This window comes from Meleagris gallopavo, chromosome 21 (genome assembly GCF_905368555.1).
Source record: "Meleagris gallopavo chromosome 21, MGAL_WU_HG_1.1, whole genome shotgun sequence".
Lineage (NCBI taxonomy): Eukaryota > Metazoa > Chordata > Aves > Galliformes > Phasianidae > Meleagris > Meleagris gallopavo.
The window spans coordinates 7,211,382-7,230,164 of NC_139424.1; the positions used below are offsets into that span (position 1 = coordinate 7,211,382).

Here is an 18,783-nt window from a genome sequence, read left to right on the forward strand (position 1 = left end):
AGCTGCATCTTGCTGTGTGCATGAGCCATGGCTGCTCCCTTGCCCTGCTGCATTGGATGTACCTGGCCAGTTTGGAGGAAGGACTGCCATCCCTCAGTGTGGGATGCTGGCATGACTTTTCTTGAAATGAAAAGGAGGAAATGGAGTCGTTTGTGTTTTAAATGAGTTCAGCGTGCAGTTTTTATTTATCTGTGGCACAAATGGGATTTGCTGATAGGAGCAAAAGTGCTGGCTTGTTCCAAATCTGTCCAGGCTGCCATGTCGCTTTTTTGCATCTATGTGTCCTCCTCCAGCTTGGCAAAGTGATGCTGGCATCTGTTGTGACTGATGGTGGAGCTCAGCCATGACTGGTACCTGCCAGGCGCAGGTGGGCAGCGTGCAGCTCTGATGCCCGCAGTGCTGCCTGTCCTCAGCAGCGCAGGCTCTTCTGCATTGCAAAGATGCTGCTGCCAGGCAACTCGCAGGCAAGTGGGATGAGAATTCAGGCAGAAGTGTCAGTCATTCTCCTGGCAGAGGCTGAGCCTTGCAGTCTGTGTGCATGTCGTTTCAGAGGCAGGCCCAAAAACAGTAGCTAATTTTGAAGGCAACCCTGTATGTCTGTCCTGGCTGTCCTGCATGTTTTTGAGTTGATGAAATTGTAGAGAGAAGCATTTTCTGGATTTTTTTTTTTTTTTCCCCCCCCCAGATTTATTTTTCTCCCTTGCTTTTCGTTATGGTGCCCGTAGTGTATTGGGTTGTTTTGAACAGGATGCTTTGTCCTGTTGTGCAGGGAGAGATGAGTTAGCAGTTCTGACGTTTGGTGGGTCTGAATGGGCTGAGTCCAGCCCCAGCACTGTAAATAAATCCAGCAAGTTCTCCTGCTAGTCTGCAGCCACGTCTCTACAGCGTCTTGCTGAGATACTTTAACCTGTTCCTTTTGTTTCCAGTCAGCCGTGAGCTGTAGCTTAATGCAAGAAAGCTTCTGCTGAGAATGCAGCCATCCTCTGGAACTGCTTGTAGTGACACCATTGCACTTGAGCTCCTGAAAATGCACTGATGTGGACGTTGGCTTCTTTTAAACCTTTTTTTTTTTTTTCCTGTTTAATTTGATTGAATCTCCAAGCTAGCAAAAGGTAAATCAACTATTTAAAGAGCAATTTAAAAATCTTTTTTTTTTTTTTTTTCCTTCCCCATAAATTACTTTGGTTTGTGGACAAAGAGTGTTTGTTTGTTTGCACAGTAACAAAGTCAGACAGACCTTGTGGTAGGAGGGAGGGGAAGGGGAATTAACCTAAGCGAGATGTGAAGATTTGCTGTTTGCTCCTTTGATCGATACAACTGTGATGATGTTTTTTGCGTGGGTAGCAGAGCTGTAACTGATGCTTCTCCTGATGAGCTGTGTGCATCGTGGCAGGTGCAGCATGGTTGGTGTGCCCGTCCTGATTCTTGATGGCCAGGTAGCATCTGATTGCTGCTTTCTGCATCTCTTCTTGATGCCCTCTAGTGGCTACGTGCCGGTTGTCTGCAGTATTTTTGGTGTCAGTGTGCTGTATTTCCATCCACCTCTGCAGATGCTTTTTCTCAGCGTCACAGAGTGCTTGCTGAGGTGAGGTCTGTCTCCAGGCTGTGGATGAGGGAGCCAGGGCCCTCAGAGATGAGTGGCTCATGGGGATGTGTCCAGAGGAGTAACAGGAATGAGGTATATTTTATTTTGAAGGTGATCTAAGAGAGAAATCTCTGTCCTGTTCCTGTAGTGCAATTCTGTGCACGAACCTGAACAAAGTAAAGGTAAATGTAGTCTGTTGTTTCACTGTTATTTTCCTTTCTCTGTGGGCTTGGCAGAGGTTGGAGAATGAGCTGGAGGAACACAGGCATTAGGAGAAGACACAGTTCACGTATCAGTAATGACTTCTGTTGACCATGGCAGTACTTCTTACCACGAGTTTGAAATTGGTGCATTTCAGATACTGAAGAAGTAGGGGAATGTTACTTACCCCCATATTTTACTTAAGCATCTTTTATTGGTTTTTTTTCCATCATGTTCCATGTTTAATTTCAAGATGATCACCCTTTCTTTCAGGGCCTTTGACTACATATATCATCCTTTGCTATCTTCAGATCTGGCTTCAACTTTCCAAAGCTGTTGCTGATCTACGCTGTGCTGTGAGTCTCCCAGACTGCCCCAGGATCCTCACTGCATGATCTAAGTGCAAAGACTCCCAGCTCTGCCAGCTCTCTGGAGCCTCAGCATCTGCACTTCTGACATTGATCCTGCAGGGAATGGGAGAACCCAGCCTGCCCTCTTACTGTGTTGTGTTAGAGACCAGCCTCTCTCAAGCTGCAGTGCATTAAGCATTGTTCAGGTAGTTTCCACGTGAAGAAAGCACTGATAAGTACATGTGCTTGCCTCGAGCTTTTTATTAAAACCATGCTAAGAACCTGGAGCAGTGTTGGCTGCTAAGGTTGGTGACCTTGTGGAAACAAAGAACTCCCCAGTCTGATTCCCCCTATGCTCTAATTGCACTCAGCATAAGTACATCTCTAGTTCTTCCTATGTTAATGAGAAGAGACACCAAAGAGGGAAGGTTGGGTTTCCAGACAGATGGGCTTTTTCAGAACTGCTCCAGGCAGCTTTCTGTGGCATTTGCTGTGTTCTGCTAAGCATTTTACCAGCTAAAGTCTTAAAAAGCAAATAATCTGTAATACAAACCCTCAAACCCAACAGACCTGCTGTTTGTCCTTTCAGAGTGAACAGGAACACTTGCCTCTGGGCTGCATTACACATGGGTTTCATGCAAAACGAGGCTGTATAATAGCCTTTGTTCTCTGCTGCTGTGGCATATGGGCTTGTACCAACAGTAACCTCACGTAGCCAGCATTTGGCACAGACATTGCCTTTCTCCTTTTTTGTGTTTCCTGAATTACTGAACAGTTTAATGTGAAAAGTGGCTGTTAGGCAGATGAAGGGTGAGTGCTGAGCTGAAAGCTGTCTGAATAGCAAAATGTCACGGATTTTTTTCTTCTTGGGGTGATATCTGACTTTGCAGGACTAGGCAGGGCAGCTGTGACATGCACAGTGCTCTCCAATGGTTCTGTTTGCCACAGTAGATGATGCAGATAAGCTTTTCCCTAGAGTTCATTCCTTTTGTCTCAACCAGTTTTCTGACTTCTTGCAGGTTAATTAGTACGTACAAATTTCTGTTCCACTGACTTGATTGCATACATTCCAAAATGGAATTTCTCTTGAATTATAAAAGAGAAATACTGGATTATGTGGAATGCAGATTCTCATCTCTCTAGTGGTATTGGGCACAATAATTAAAGTCATCAAAGCTTTTTTTTTTTTTTTTTTTTAATTTTTTTTTTTAAGGCAATGCTTATATGATTTATGGAGTTCTTCTCAAGTTTAGTGTTAGTTTTTTTTGTTGTTGTTGTTTTTAAAGTGGTTCCTTACTTAGCATCTCAGCCAGGTTTCCCATCAGGGCCTTACCTCCCACATCTGTTCTCTCCTGCCTTTGGTGAAGTGATCCATTTGTTTTGCCTTCTCAGCACGATACTGAAAACAAGAATCACAGTACATCTCGATCTATGCCCAGATACCTTCTCATTTCAGTTTGTCTCCTTCTGAAAGGCCACATGTTTTTGCTGACATTAAATGTGTTATGAGGTCAAATGAATGAATTCTCATGAAATATTTGTGCAGAAAGGTGCAGCAGGTAATGTGTGTGTATGCTCTGTTGGTTTCTATGTGATACCATGTAGCTGTAGTTCTTCCTGTTCTACTCACTGTTCCAGAGCACTGATGCTTAGGTCAGCAAACAACAAATAAGGCATTCCTCTTATGTTATTCTGGCAGGGCATTGTTTGTGTCTCCATCTGACTTGTAAGGTGCCTGTGGAGTGCTTTTCAGACTGTAGTGCTGCAGTGCTGAGTTGTTGTGGTGGTGGGCAGCTGATGGGAAAAGAAACGTTTGGCACAGCAGCCTGGGAGGAAAGTAGTAAAGCTGCTGGCTGGTGTGTTTAGCTGCTCATCTTGTAGAAAAGGGAGGAAAGAGAGAAGATCACACCATTTGATGAGCTCAATGTAGACGTGGGTTTTAACAGTCTGCTTTTCTTATTCAGAAGTCAGGTGAAATCTTGTCTGTTCCTCAGCTGGTCTGTCTGCTGTAAGGTGTTGCTTTCTGACACCACTTTGCCTTGGAATCTGGTTGTGTTTGGCCCCCATTCTGTTCTGCTGAGGTCCAGAGATGCAGCTGTGCACCAAACAGGGCACAGGTTGGTCAATTCCACCCCTGACAGAGCCTTTCTCCCTCAACAGGAGCAGGTTTTGTTTCTGACAAGCTGGGGAGTGAGCCCTTCTGTGTCAGGATGGGCCTTTCAGAGCTCTGGCTGTAACTTTAATTGCAAAAGGTTAATCTGATTAGTTAGTGTTTGCAAAGAGCTTTAAGGATGAAAAGTGCCATGTAAGTGCTGACTATTATGATGGTGATAGATGGGCTTTATCAGCAGTTTGCAGGATGAGTAAGAATCTTTTTCCCATTTGAGTAGAGGAGGAACTGCCTTCTGAAAAGCAGGAAAAAAAAATATTTTTTGGGGGGAGGGGGGAACCTAAACCAACAAACCAAGTATCAGGTTGGCTTACCAGTGCCTACCTCCTGTTGACCATATTGTGGTGAGCGTTGGGCTGTGCTAAATGGTGCCCATGTATGTCTGTGACAGCTCCCCAGTGTAATGCTTGCAGTACTGTGCTGGGAAGCTGTGCACACAAGGCAGGCTCTGCGGGGCTGCCCAGCCTGCAGTAGGTCTGGAGGGGAATGCCTTTGGAAGCAGTAATGCATCTTGGGTGCCTTGAATCTTCCTTTTCAGCAATGACAGGAAGATTTAGGAGCAGAAGTGCTAAGAGACAGAGCTTTCCATAAGTGATGCTTTGGTACCAAGGTGATGAGTTTTGGGGTAGGCTTTTTGGTTTTGTATTTTTTTTTGACAGTGCTCACGCATGAGGCTTTCCAGCAGGCAGCAGTAATGGATTCACAGCCTGATTCTTACTGCTCTTTCAGTCTGATGTGCTGTTCAGTAAGTGGGCTGTGGGCAGGAGTTCTGCAGGACCACCTCCTGCAGCAATTCTCTTGGGTCCTGCCTTCAGTTCCCCAATAAACATTTTGGTTTCCATCACACTCCAATGGAACAGCTTCCCCTTCAGCAAATAGAGAGATGCATTTGCTTAGAATTGTCCAGCAGCACTGTGAACCCTGAGCTTGGTGCTTTGCTGGGGCTGTGCCCGTCGCTGCCCATCCTGGTGAGCTGCAGCACAGCCAGCTCAGCTTGCAGCTCCAGGGAGCTCTTCTGGCACAGAAGGGACTTCAACTGGCTTTACTGTAACCTGGAAGATAATCAGATACACTTCAGGGCAGTTAGACATACTGGCTTAGAGACCGGCTTTAAGCTTTTCTACTTTTCTGTTTTGTTCCCTTCAGAAATTTCCATTGCAGGTCAGGTTTGGGTGATGCTTTTTTCTTGTTTTTCTTTTATTTTAAGAGAGGGGATTGTTGCAGTATTTGATACACAAAGTGCAGACTCAGGAAGTGAACACAATCACTTATTGTATGGAAGGGAAAATCCTCACAGGAGGAGCAGCCAGAGCCCATGGTTAATTTCTGGAGCATGCATGCACACCACGTACCAGGCGGGGAGGGGAGCTGCTTCTCTTCTGCTGCTGCTTTCATCCTCAGAGGAGGCATTTGTTACCTGGTAAGGTTTGTGCATGCAGGATCTGAAAAACTCATTTCTGCCAGCGAAACAACCCAGGCTTGAGCTGCCTAGCAGGTTGTATTGGATAACGTTGGATAGTAAATGGGTGTTTGCATCCTGAATAGGATTTGTAGCTGTGCTGTCCCCTGTTATCAGAGTAGTCTTGGAGGCTGCTCCTCACTTTGGCTGCTGTCGGATATTCTGAGGGGAAAAAACACCAGAGTGCAGTTGGTGGAGCAGCTCCTGCCTTCAGAGTTCGCAACAAATTACAAAGATGAGCACGGTGAAGTAATCCTCCATTTCCCACGTGGAAGTTGGAGCAGATGGGAGGGCAGAACTGGTCTGGTGAGTCGTGCATTTGCTGGTGGCAGAGGAAGCCCAAGCTCAGCTCCCAGCCTTCCTGCAGCCTGGAGTGCTGCGTTGCACTGCGCCAGGCCCAGCTTTCTCAGGAGCTGCTGGAATCTGGCTGCTCGCTGGGCTTCTGCGGCGCTGGGCCTGGGTGTGTGCTGTTCCCTGAGGTGTCTGGGAGACGAGACTTGATGAAAATGAGCATTTTAGCATCTCTATATGCCTGTAGTTCTTCCCAAATCCATTAAGTGTTGGAAGAATGAATAGAGATTATGAGCACTTGAGCGATAGGGAGATGGTAGATAGCAGCAGCGGGAAGATGTGAGGGCAGGCAGCCAGCAGGCATGAATGCGTATCAGTCTGACCTGCAGACAGCACACCTCTCCCTGGCTGCTCGCTCCTCCCTGCTTGCCATCAGACTTGGCCAGGAGACCACCGGACCTCACATTGCAACACCTGCGCTGAGTGTTCCATCTCTGCTCTCTTTTAAACATAGGTCTCCGTGAAGCCCTCCATTCCCTAGACCTGCATCTCTTCCTCTGAAGCTGTCACCAGCGTGTGGAGCCTGCCCCACACCCATCCCCTGCCAAACCACGGCCTTTACCTGTGTCTTCCGGTGTTTCCCGTGTGACCCGTCCTGCGGCAGTGCCTCCTGGGCTACCCCGGAGTTCACACAGCGCTCGGTGGCTCCAATGGTGAAGATGACAAGGTCCAAGACTTTCCAGGCATATCTGCCTTCATGCCACAGGACCTACAGCTGCATTCACTGCAGGGCTCATCTTGCTAACCATGATGAACTCATTTCCAAGGTACGTACGTGACCTCACCCTGCGGGTGCGGTGCGTTTGCTCGTGCTGCAGATCAGTCTCTGTACAGGTGAAGGCCTGGCCTTCAACAGCACTACAGTTTCTGCTCAGAAAATGGGCTCCTAGAGTATAGGATCTGTATGTGAGCTGCTGTTTTTCTTTTAAGTCGCTTGGAAAATAGCTGCAGGGGATGGGTTTCCAAACTGGGGGCCCTTAGAGTGCTTCCTGGGGGCTCTTTTTCTTCCTGTGATATTGGCTTCTCCCTCTCATTTCCAGCTGTAGAACTGCATTAACTGATGGCTAGGACTGCAAGTTGCCTTCCCAGTACTTGTTTGTGTACATGCTTGTCAGCACTGCCAAAGGGTTGTTGCATGATCAAGAGTTGTAGAAGTGCCTGGAAGTGTTTTCTCTGTTAAATATTGATCTGTTCCAAGCAACTTCCCTAAAGCCCTTACTTGAGGGAAGATTTGCTGATGCTTCTACTGAAATGTTAGATGTCTTTACGAAGACTGTTGAGTGGTTGTTCAAACCCACATCGTTTTGACAGCCTCTAAACTAGAAAATCTGTAGAGAAAATGTGAGGGATGGACGCTGGGCTGTGCTCTGTGCTGGTAAGGTTGGAAGGATGCTGTTCTCTCTTACGATCTCTCAGTCACAAAGGAAAGAGTCTTGAGGATAAGCTGAATGAAAAGCATTCAGAGCCAATAAGTTAGGGATCTTTGCAGGGGGAGCAGGTCAGTTAGAGAAGCTGAGGTGCAAAAGCTGTTGCTAAACTTTCTTGGAGCCTGCTGTGCCTGGCTGTGGTCAAGCATCAGATTTCCAGTTTTTGGCTGCCTTGGCAATCAACTCTTCCATAAAGTTTATTCAGCTCATAAAGTATGTGTTCAGAAAAAAGCAGACGCACTGTAAGATTTATTAGCTGAGATGAGAGGAAATTGCACTCGAGCTGTGCGTATGCGTGCAGCTTAAACGAGTTAGCTTCTGGAGCAGCCTTAACGGAGGGCAGGATCACAAGGCACAGAGGTGATCTGCCTGGTGGAAAGGGTGTCATGCTTCCCCCTTCCTGTTTGCACAGCAAAGATAAGAATGTGTCACCTTGCATCAAGGGCATTGGTTGTACAGCTGGAAAGATCCTCTCAGATTCTTTATGTTAGCTGCTCAGATGTATCGTCTTCCATTGGAGGCTGCCTCCTCCCTTTTTCTCTTGATTGTTGCCTTTTTGGGTTGATGTGCACCTCTGTGATGTTTTATCTGTGTGCCTAGCAGTTGAATTTCAGCATTCTTCTATGAATTACGCTGATTGCAGACTGTTACAGTTGTTCGTGGTTTTTTTTTTTTGTTTGTTTGTTTGTTTTGTTTTTTCCCCAGCTTCTGTAGACAAACCTCCTCTAAGGCTATCACATCTGAGTCATTCTGGGCATCCTGGGGGCTCTTCTTGTTCTAGGGCAGTGGTTCTCAGCAGAGGAGGGCTGTAAAGTCTCCAGGTTTTAAAGAGGAGGAGGTTGTACATTTCCACAACAGAAAAAGATTTTGAAATGTTAATGTCAACAGCAGAGTTAGCAGTGTGTGCCCAGGTCTGGGCATGAAGCACATCCTGCTTCTCAGACCAGCTGGGTGCCTTCAAGCCCTTGCTCCTGTGCTCAGTTCTGGTATTTGTAAAATGAAGTAGTCACTCCCCTGCCCCTCCACTGGGAGAACTGTCGCAAGCTGGATTTTGGGCTGAGACCTGGGTAAAGGAGGAGATAGGTTTTGCTTTGTGTGCTCATTTTAGGTCAGAATTTATGCTGGTCCAGAGCGAGGGTGAACACATAGCAATGCATGCCCATCGGTTTCATCTTTGACACTTCTTTCTCCTCCTCGTTTCACATCTGTGCCCCCTATGTTCCTGTGTGCAGTACAGCCAGCTTTACAGGTAAGTAGCTTCCAGCAGGGTGATACCAATGCACCCTGCTTGGAATTTGAGCTTCCAGCCATAAAGGCATGCAGGATCTGCCCAGGAATGCTGATTGCTAAAATATGAATGCAGAAGAAAAGATTAGAAAACACGAAGCAAAGCTGTGTGTTGAATTATGGCAGTGTTAGCTACATTGTGCTGGGATGCTTGTGTCTGCTCGTTGTGGACTGGGGTGTAACCTTGTAGTAGTGTTGGGAGAGAGCTTTGCTGATGGAATATTAGTGGGTCGTGCAGCTTGAATCCAAAAGCTTTGGGGTTTTAGGTTTTATTTCTCACAGTTATAAACCTCAGTAAGATACATTCTTAGTGTAATTGGAAACTTTATAAAAATAATTGTGCAATCGTAATTTGTACAGCAGACCATTAAACTGAGAACAGAAGGGCAGTCCCTGCCTCAAGGGGTTTCCAATATGCGCAGAGACTTTCCCAGGCAAACTTAAATAGTCATCTTTTTATCTGTTTGAGTTAGGATTTAAACATCTCCCCGAGGCCTTCTGCAGTGCTTTCATCACAGACTTATATTAGCATCTGAGAACCAGGAGGTGGAATTGCCACGCTCATTTTCCATATGAAAATCTAACAAACTGAAGGAAGGAACAAGCACCGTGAGGACTGAAAAAGGAACAGGAGATTATTTCAAACCAGTGTTTCTCAGGCTGCAGTGTATCCCGTCTTGAACCTGACCGTTGCTTGATTCAGAACAGCCCAAATGACACCATCTTTGGAAGCCCTCCCCAGAAAGCAGGCTTTTATGTAACAGCAGGGTGTCGGTGTTTTTGCTCAAACAAATTAATTCCTATATTCATTTTGCCCCAAGTTGTACAAAGACCACATGAGAGCTGTGCTGCTATGCGTGCTGTGAGCCTTTAGCTCCTTTGGCTACATGCAAATGGCAGCACTGGCTCATGCTGCTGGCTGAAGCTCTAGCTGGAGCTGAATCCCACTATTGTTCTGGGTCAATCCATACTTTATTTCCTTTTCATCTCTGTGTTTCTCCTCTTAGTCCTTCAGCACCAGTGTTAACTTTGGCTTCAGTGTTTTGCTAGGACTGGATATCAAACTCTTCAACAACAATGCCTTTGCAGGACTGACTTTTTGCTTTCTTTCCTTCTTCAGGAAAACCTTGTGCATTAAAATGGATGGAAGGTTTCTCAATAAGCCATTGCTATTTAAAGAAAATAATCGATGCTGAAGCTTTTAAGAAAATCTGAAACTGTTACCTGAAGCCAGTTACTAAAATGTTGCCTGTGCACTTGGCCTTTTATCTTCTGCAGCCAAAGGGAGAAAGTGGTTTAGTATGTCTGATTTGTAATGAGATCCCAATTGTGGGTTGGGTCGTCTGGCCAAGAAAGGTTTTACTGACTTCGGAAATAGAAGGTGATCAGATAGATGGGTGGAGTGAATAGCTAGTTTTCACTTAGATATTCCTTCAGTGCCTTGCGTTGACATGAGTGGAGGTTCTTCTTCCCTTGTAGCAATGGATGATTTAGGAATGAGTGCCAAACATAGTGCATACTCTTGTTTCATTGCTTTTTCCAATGCCTGAGTGGGCTGAGACTCTGGGAACATAATCTAGGCCTGCAACAAGTTCCTGTCTGGTGCTGTATAAGTCACTGAATGTCTTTGTTCCTCTTTTCCCTACCATACCATTGAAATGCTGCTGTTTTCTCCAGTCTGCTTGAAAGATAAAGCTCTGGAGCAGGTACTGTCTGCTCTTGTGAATTAGTACAGTATGTCCTAATCCCCTTTGGCTTTACTGTAAAAACTAAATACATCCAGGCAACTGTAGTTAAAAAGCATATTTCAGTGCTTCTTGTTTCCAGTTGCCAAAAAAACAAGTCAAGGTACTTGTTGTTGCATCTCTCTTTCTCAGGCACAACATCCCATGGATTTTAGAGTTCTGCAGTCAGCGATGGCACAGCCCCTATGGAAGGGGATGGAGGGGCTTCTCTTGAGAAGTGTGCCTTCTGCATCGCTTCTTAGTGGCTGGGGGAACAGCTAACACAATAGACATTCAGCAGTCTAAAGAGCATCTCCTCTCTTTTTTTCAGACCAGCAGATGCAGTGCTGGTTTCTACCTGCTCTGTGCCTTTCAAACTGTCAGTCTTTTCTGTAGGAAAATGTATGTATCTGGTGTCTGGTAGAGAAGGATGGGAATGAGCAGAAGGGCCAAATAAAGCCACGTTGGTGTCTTGGTTGCTGACTTTTTTTTTTTTTGCCATGTGAACAGTAATCCAGCAGAAATGTCCCTGATTATGGAAGTATGTAGGGAATGTCTTGTGGGCGTCTTGCAGTTTCTTTTTCCATGCATTACTGTGATCCAAATACTAAATATTATGCAGTGATGTATCCTCTGAAGTTGGCCTAAGGCTTGCCTAAGAAGTTTAATGCTTTCCTTTGATGTCTGCTTGGGACCCATACTGAACATGAATGCGAAATCCTTCAACACAAAAGGCTGTGGCAATGCCAGCACAGAGAATTTAGGAAAAAAAAAACACTTCTGTGTGCTTGACTGGATGGGGTGGTTAGCTGTAGAATACACTTACAAGCCCTTTGCTGTCTTTTGAGACAGGAGTTGTGTGGTTCTCAGACAAACCTCGCTCCCAATCGTTATGCATCCCTGCACACTGTGCATGCCTGGCACACAGGCTGCTGAGCTTGCTGGTACAGCAGTCTCAGTGATCCTTATGGCATATTAAAAGCTCTGCTCTGTGTTACAACTGTGGGATCTTAAAGGATGTGAGACTTTGGTGCTAGCTTTCAAATAAGTCATGTATGAATTTAGCTGCTTCAAAGCATTCCCCTGCACCTTGTATAGGTGTTGTGTGTGGCTTTGTGGTAAGTGGCAATTATTGGGCTTTCCTTTTGTCTTTCCCCTCTGGGCACACGAGGAAGGCAGTGTGTGAGGTTCCTAGAGCCTCGCTTCTCATGCAGCAGTGCTGCCAGGTCAGCATTTGTTTGTCAGTTCACCTTGAAGACATGAAGTTACTTGCTGGGGGGGGAGGGAGAGCATGCAAGCTGAAGAATAACCCTAAAAAGGTGATGTGTGTATTTCAAAACTTACATCTAATAGAAAAAGGGTTCCTAAGCTAGTCAAGGGAAAAATCCTGCATTTCTAATGTGGGGACAAGCTAAATACTGTGGGGAAAAGTGGGTGTTCCCTTTTTGGGATAAAGTTCTTGCCTTTTTTATCCCACCGTGTCCTTCTTCCTTTAAAAGTAGGTCTTGTTTCTTCCCAAATATGAACTTCAGCTCCTAGCTCGGCGCTGATGAACTCTTAAGTTCAGGAGGGACTATCATGTCTAGCACAGGCCAGTGGGCTTCATCGTGATTGCAGCACGTCGTCCTGAAAAAGCATTTAGTCTTGATTTGAAGACTTCAAGAGAGAGAATTCACTGCTCTCCTTGGTCACTTATTCCAGTGGTTAATCATCCTTACTATTATAAGTTGGAGACATCAAATTTAGACTTGTCTGGCTTGTGCTTCTAGTCATTGACCCTTCCTTTCATTATTAAAAAATAGATATATACTGCCTACTGTTTCTCACTACAAAAGCTGCTGGTATACAGTAACCCGATCACTTTTGATCACTGTTTTGATGGACTAAACAGATTCAACTCTTTCTGTCACAATGAGATATTATTTTTTCCAGTTCTTTATCATTCTTGTGGTTCTTTTCTACATTTCGACATCATTTTATAAATGGAAACAGGGCTGGTCTCATTGTTCCAACCTCAGACTGAACAGCATACAGCATTAATGTCTTCACAGTGTATGCATTTCATAATTGCATTAGTCTTACTGGCTCAGCTCTGCACAGTAAGCTTCTGTTCGTTTATTCTGCTGTTAGCTCCTTATCCACCAGGTTTATCCATTTTGCACACATTTCTTGCAGCTGTCCAGAGGCTTTTGCATCCTGCTTTTCTGCTTTTGTTCCCTAATGAATTGTCTTTTAGGTATTATTTGGAGCTTTGTTCCCAGCTGCAAGCATTGCTAGAATTCAAGCTGTAAGTGATGAGCAGCAAGGCACTTCTGGAAGAATTCACGAGTGGGTCTTGGTTTTGTTTTGCTTTCTGCTTCCTGTTTCACTGCTGTCAACTTTGAAGTAGGTTTCCATGCAGCTTAAAATAAAATGGGCACCTCTTCCCTCCGTGTGCTGCCCAGGAGACAGCCCTGGCTGGGCAGAGCTCCTGCAGGCAGGGTGCTGTTAGGGACAGACCGGTGTCTGCTGGCCTCAATTGCAGCATGGGGACAGGAGTGGGTCTTGGCAGCTCTGGAAAGCTTGTGTTTGAAAGGGAGAATAAACAAACAGAAGTGCCCTTTGCTGGAAAAAAGTCAGAATATGAAATCTGAGTGGCGTAATGAGTATTTGTAGTACCTGTTCCATAGTGCAGCTACCTAAATTAGATTTTTGTTCTGTGTAATTGCTTCCTCTGGGGCTTAGCCTGCGAGTCACTGTGCTTCCTCCATTCCAGCTGGTCTTAATGGGAGTGGAAGGCGGTCAGGATCAGGTCTCTGATGGAGGCAGGATGTGGCTGCTGAACAGAGAGAGCCCAAGGAAAATCGTGCCTCCTTGTGTAATTGTGTTTATACAGCAATTAATTGCTGTGTGATTTTTAAAGTATTTCATTCTGTTCCAAAAAGGAAAAAAAAAAAAAAAAAAAGGTAGTAGTTCAAAATGGTTTAGAAATCCTTGTCAGGGAGGATAAAAATGGATTTCCTCATCAATCACTTTCTTTATGGAAATAAGTCTCCTTTCACCTGCTGCTTCCTCTGCCTTAAAATTGATGACCTGAGCATAAATAAAAGAGAGTTCTCATTTATTATCCAGGGAGCTGCTGTGGACACACTGGTTTTGCTGAGAAGCAGATCTGCTCTCCGTGTCAGCCCTGGTGCTGTTGTGAGCTCAGTGGCTGCATTAATGGAATACGGTGTTCTGCTGATCTATGGATAGTTGCTATTATGCTGCTAATTAAATATCTGTTGCATTAGCAGTTTCCATCTTCTATTCCAGTTCTGTCTTGTGTTTATCTCTAAAGCCCATGTAGTAGCAATAATTAATGTGGAAAGAAAGGGCGCTACCCCTTCCCTGCCACTCCTTTTCCAAATAGTTTCTTTGTTGGATGCTTTGAGCCACCATCACCCTACAGGAAAACAGCCCCACATAAAAATGAGGGGAAAGAAAAACACACTGCTGCTGTAGCAACTGTAGGTTCACAGGAACACATTTTTTCATCATTCTGTATCCAGGAAGAAACTGCTGGGCTTTGTTCTCACCCTGTAGATTTTTCCACAGTAAGTAATAAAGTGCTGCTGTTCTGCACCAAACTGTAAAGGGTTGCATTGGGTGGATGTTGGTGGCTGTAGTGCTGGGGGATTCTCTTTTGACATAGGGGAGTTGTACAGGAATGTGGGCAGCAGTCACTCTTGCTCCCATGGGACCCCACGTAGCTTCTCCCACATCCATCACCCTCTTCTCAGCTCAGAGAACCCCCCTGTTTGTCTCATGGAGCTGCTCTGGTTTTGTGTGCCTCCCTACATGTGGAAGTAAAGATTGTCTGCTTCATTCTCACTGCATTCCCATTATTTTTCATTCCAAAGTCAAGTTTTGAAGTGCACCTGCAGCATCCTGAGGCCACCAGAGATGGCAGGAGAAGCCCCAAAATACTGTGAAGTCGTATAGACCTAATAAATATGGTATAATTTTATTTGTCTTCTGTTGTTTGTGCCTTTAGCATTCACATTTTGAGATTCCCTTTGAAGTCTGTGGGCTAGAAACACAAAAATAAAAGCAGAATATAGAAGCTCAGGGCTTACTGAAGGATGGCTGAAATGCATAGGGCTTATGATAACCTGATGGGACTTTGGGTTGTGTCAGAGCTTTTGGGGCAAGGAAGGGAGCCCAGTGGAGGGAGAATGGGGCAGAACTGTTTGCATATAGTTTCTGAATGTTGAGATGCTTTACAGAACTTTGGCTTTAGCTTAGCAGTGTGATGGTTTAAATAGGTATTGAAAATCTGTGTACCATAGGGAAAAAGAAAAACTTATCTCAAATACTGATTTTTCATTACTGCAAAGCAGGGAAATCTCTTGCTCTCCGCACTGCTGATAATGGGCAGTCTCAGTGGCACACTGCAGAGCACGCAGTTCCCTAGCACTTTTGGGAGTCTTGTGAACAATGCTGGTTTTTCTTAGCTTTATCTCCTAGAAACCTGAAAAGATGAAAGCATCTCAAAAAAAAAGAAAATTAAAGGAGGCTCATGGCTGCAGAGAGAATGGAAGGCTTTGGTGAGTGCTGCTGCTGGCAGGGTAGGAGCTGGTAACATCTCCTATCAGCATGAAGAACCATCAGAGTGACATCATCCATCTCTGAGCTGCAGCTCCCTTCCCACGGCCTGTGTAGCCCGAGATGCAGGCAGTAGCAAGCTGCTGCTATGAGGGTGAAGCACAAAGTAGTTATTCACTGTGCTACAGCAGCGTAGGCTGCTAGGGAATAAGGCCATGCCAAATTAATTGAATTTACTTCAGAGATGAGTTTGGTCCACTAATTCCATATCAACTTTGGGCTTTAAATGGTGTTGAAGCTCAATGAGAAATCAGGAGCACAGCTGGAGCAGGGCAGGGGCATGGCTGTGCACCAGGTGGAAGAACATAAGCAGTTCCCTTGACCCGGGTCCGTATCCAGCATCAGCAGAGCAAAATTGAATCTCAGTTAAATCAGATCGTTGGCTGTCCCTTGTGGGGAGAGCTGGGTGCAGTGAATGAACCCTGTGCAGCCTGGTGGGTGTGAGGGTTGGCTCACTGAGCTCCTGCTCCCCCAGAGCTGCAGCGCCTCTTCCTTATTCCATTTCCAGTTTCTTTCCACTGCACAGTGACTCATGAGTAATCTCCTGTTAGAGCCATCCTATACCTAGTGCTGTTACTAGGCGTACTGGTTGCTGTAAACACATAGCAAGCTTTTTTTTTTTTTTTTTTTTTTTTTTTTTTTTTTTTCTTCATCCATTCATTTTTGCTATAATTAATAGGGCTTGAAAGGTGCCATTCAAGCAGAGCTTTCAGTGTGATGTTGGTTGTTGGGTGGGACAGCAGCTGAGAAAAATTGAGGTTTAGTGCCAGAGACAGTGAACTGGAATTGCTGAGTGTAAGAACTGCAGCTTTCTTGGTGTAATGGAGCTCCCTTGGGTTTCCCCACGTTCTTTTTGGGCATGGGGAGCCTGTGTCCTGGAGCACAGCTTCGTAGCAAACTCACTCATCAGATGGACGTTGTACTTGGGCTGTACTCCCCTTTCAGGCTGTGTTTTTTGTTAGCAGAAATCTCATCCTGAGGTGTTCAGAGCCTGAATGTGCCCGGAGGTGCAGACAGGCTGTGGGCTCCAGTCCTGTCTGTGTGCTTGCAGTGAGAACTGTTTGCAGCTCTCCCAGGAGTAGCTTGCAGGGGCACATTCTGTTCCTTCTTCCCTCCCTGGTACCTGAAGCCTTTTCATTTTTGTTTTATTGGTTTGCTAAAGGACTGCCAGCTGGACATAGGTAAGGGGCAGTGCTCTCTGCAGGCAGCAGTATGGAGCCATTTAGTCCTGGCAGCTGCTTCCTGGTTTTCCAGATGATTCTAGACAGCTCTTTTTGTGTTCAGCCTATTGTCAAAGCTGTCACAAAGACTTGGGATGTTAATCCTATCCTGTGTTTGCTGAGTGGGCTGCATGCATGGTGAATGGGAAGCTGTAGGTACTGAGGGACAGGGCGTGTAGGTGTGGGCACATTCAGTATCTGTGCTGTTCCCTGGCTGTGCTGATTGAACCTGCAAAACCCCTTCTGTCTCCAGTGGTCATCAGTGACAGGAAGATGCGAGTGCAGAGCTGGTGGTGGAGGGGCACAGCCCTTCTCACATTTGCCAGGGTTTCCCAGGGTTGTAGCTGCACTGAGGAAGGCTTGGAAGGACTTGAGCATCTTGCCCAGGAACCACAGACTGCAAACAGAACGGTGCAGTCAGCACTTCCACTTGAGGTCAGCATATAATAAATGGACTGAACTGAAATGACAGCTCCCAAGGTCGTGGGTATTGAATATATATGGATTCAGCTCTGGATCCTGCAAGCTGAGCCTGTCTGTGCTGTGGCAAGCAGCATGTGCCTGCCACAAAGAGCTCCCACTTTAGATGCTGCATCCACACTATGCTTCCTTCTGCAGCAGATCCGATCTGCTGTGAAGCCCCAGCTCCTGCCTTGCAGTCTGCTTCTTGCTGGAGCTCTCATTCTGCACTGTGGGTCTCTGCCAGCAAATTTAGATTAAGAACTCCGTACACAGAATGATTTTTCTCTGCCTCTGTACTGTGATTATTTAGCAGTTTGTGTTATTGTCCTTTAAGCTGGATCTGTGTTACAGTACAACAAGAAAAGGATATTTAAATCCCTGCGTGCACAAAAGAAGTATTTGTTTTTAAAAATAAGGATTTCACAGATCTTGTTTGGAATCAACGTGGCTGAGGGGCTGTAATGAGGGTCTATAGATTGAATGACAGGAACTTCTTCAACCACAGCAGCTGCCAAAGGCATCTTCACGTGAAGCTCTTGCTGGAACAAGAGGCAGCTCAGCCTGGGAGGTGTTCCCACCTGGGTGCTCAGCCCTGCAGCTCTTGGGTGCCTCTGTGCTGAGTGGAACAGCAAAGGGTTTGGGATGTGAGCAATCAGGAGCAGTAAGCTGCTGTGTGCTGCACATCACAAAAGCTTGTTTTGTTTTTTTAGAGGGCTCACGGAGGACAGAGAGGGAGCACTTTGTTACTGGCATATACACAGATGTGTTTCCAGCCAGACATTCAGTGTTAGTGGTGCAGAGAAAAATATGCGCTTGGATTTTTAGCAGGAAACAACAACCAAAAATCCTTTCCGTTTCTTTCAGCTGGAAAGTGATGCCAGGAGCTGTTCCTTTAGAGAATCTGAAGTCTGGATTTATATGCATGTGTGAGATACACTTTTGAATGTATGCCTGGAAAATCTACACAGAGAGAACATACAGCACAGAATGTAGATCTTACTGCTGATCTCACTGTCCAGCAAACACCAAACGCGTTGCAGAAATCTTTCTCTGTGTGTATCTAAAACAGACAACTCACTACAAAGAAAAGGACATCTGATTGGGTAAAAATAGATTTGTTTCTCCTGGTTTTGTAATGCCCATTTCAGCCTGTGCCATTTTTTCTGGAGCCCCAGCAGAGAAGGGACTTCTCCACAAAATGCTGAGGTTGCAACACTTGGGTAAAACCTGTCTGTGTACCTTCATGAAGATACTGACAGCTTGCTCTTGCGGACAGCAAATGCATTAGTGACTTTGAGGTGGCTGCCAGACCTTCCTCACTTCTTTTTATGTGATTTGCCAAGGCCTTGGCTAGCTGGAGGGTGGATATCAGCACAGGCAGCAGCACTGAGAGCTGCGTGGTGCACACAGAGAGGTCCTGCTTGGGCAGAAGGTTATTTGTGGGACTTCTTCATGGTGACCACCTCGGATGCCCTAAAGCCCTGGCTGAGCTGTAAGGAAAAGCATCTCTGGGGATGCCACTGTCCTGTGGGAGTGCCCAGGGAGCCCCAGGCACAGAGCCAGTGGGTGTAGTTTTGTTGTTTATTAAAGACAGGCATTTGCACAGCAGTAATGGAAAATCCTATTTCTGTACCAATAAAAACTTTTCTCCCATGGTTGTTTTTATTGGCAAACTTACTCTCTTTGGTGTTTATGGAAAAGTATTTACTGGAAGAGCTGGATGGCTAGCAGGCTTCATCTGCTTTCATTCTGCTTTGATGACACACATGTTCCTGGGGGACCTTCTGTTTCATCCCATACCCATCCAAAGCCCGAGGGCTGTCAGGGCCCTGCTGTCCAGGGCAGCAAGTTGGGATGTTGTGTGGGTCTGGCCTCTGTCTCCTGCCCTGGGGGGCAGTGGGCTTCATGCTGTTCCCATTTC

At 45.7% G+C, this 18,783-nt stretch overlaps 1 protein-coding gene across 4 annotated transcripts in view; it reads left to right on the forward strand.

Moving 5' to 3' along the window:
- The window catches only part of YPEL2 (yippee like 2), a 30,407-nt gene that overhangs the window by 3,560 nt on the left and 8,064 nt on the right, over nucleotides 1–18,783 (forward strand). Inside the window, exons 2-4 of one of the 4 annotated variants that reach the window (XM_085240659.1) lie at nucleotides 927–1,112; nucleotides 2,060–2,142; nucleotides 6,571–6,883. In XM_085240659.1, the coding sequence (XP_085096785.1) occupies nucleotides 6,767–6,883 (117 nt within the window). In that variant the 5' untranslated portion in view covers nucleotides 927–1,112; nucleotides 2,060–2,142; nucleotides 6,571–6,766. Of the gene's footprint in view, nucleotides 1–926; nucleotides 1,113–2,059; nucleotides 2,143–2,193; nucleotides 2,343–6,570; nucleotides 6,884–18,783 lie in introns of those variants that run through there. The other 3 variants (XM_085240658.1, XM_085240660.1, XM_085240656.1) reach the window with 3 other exon arrangements.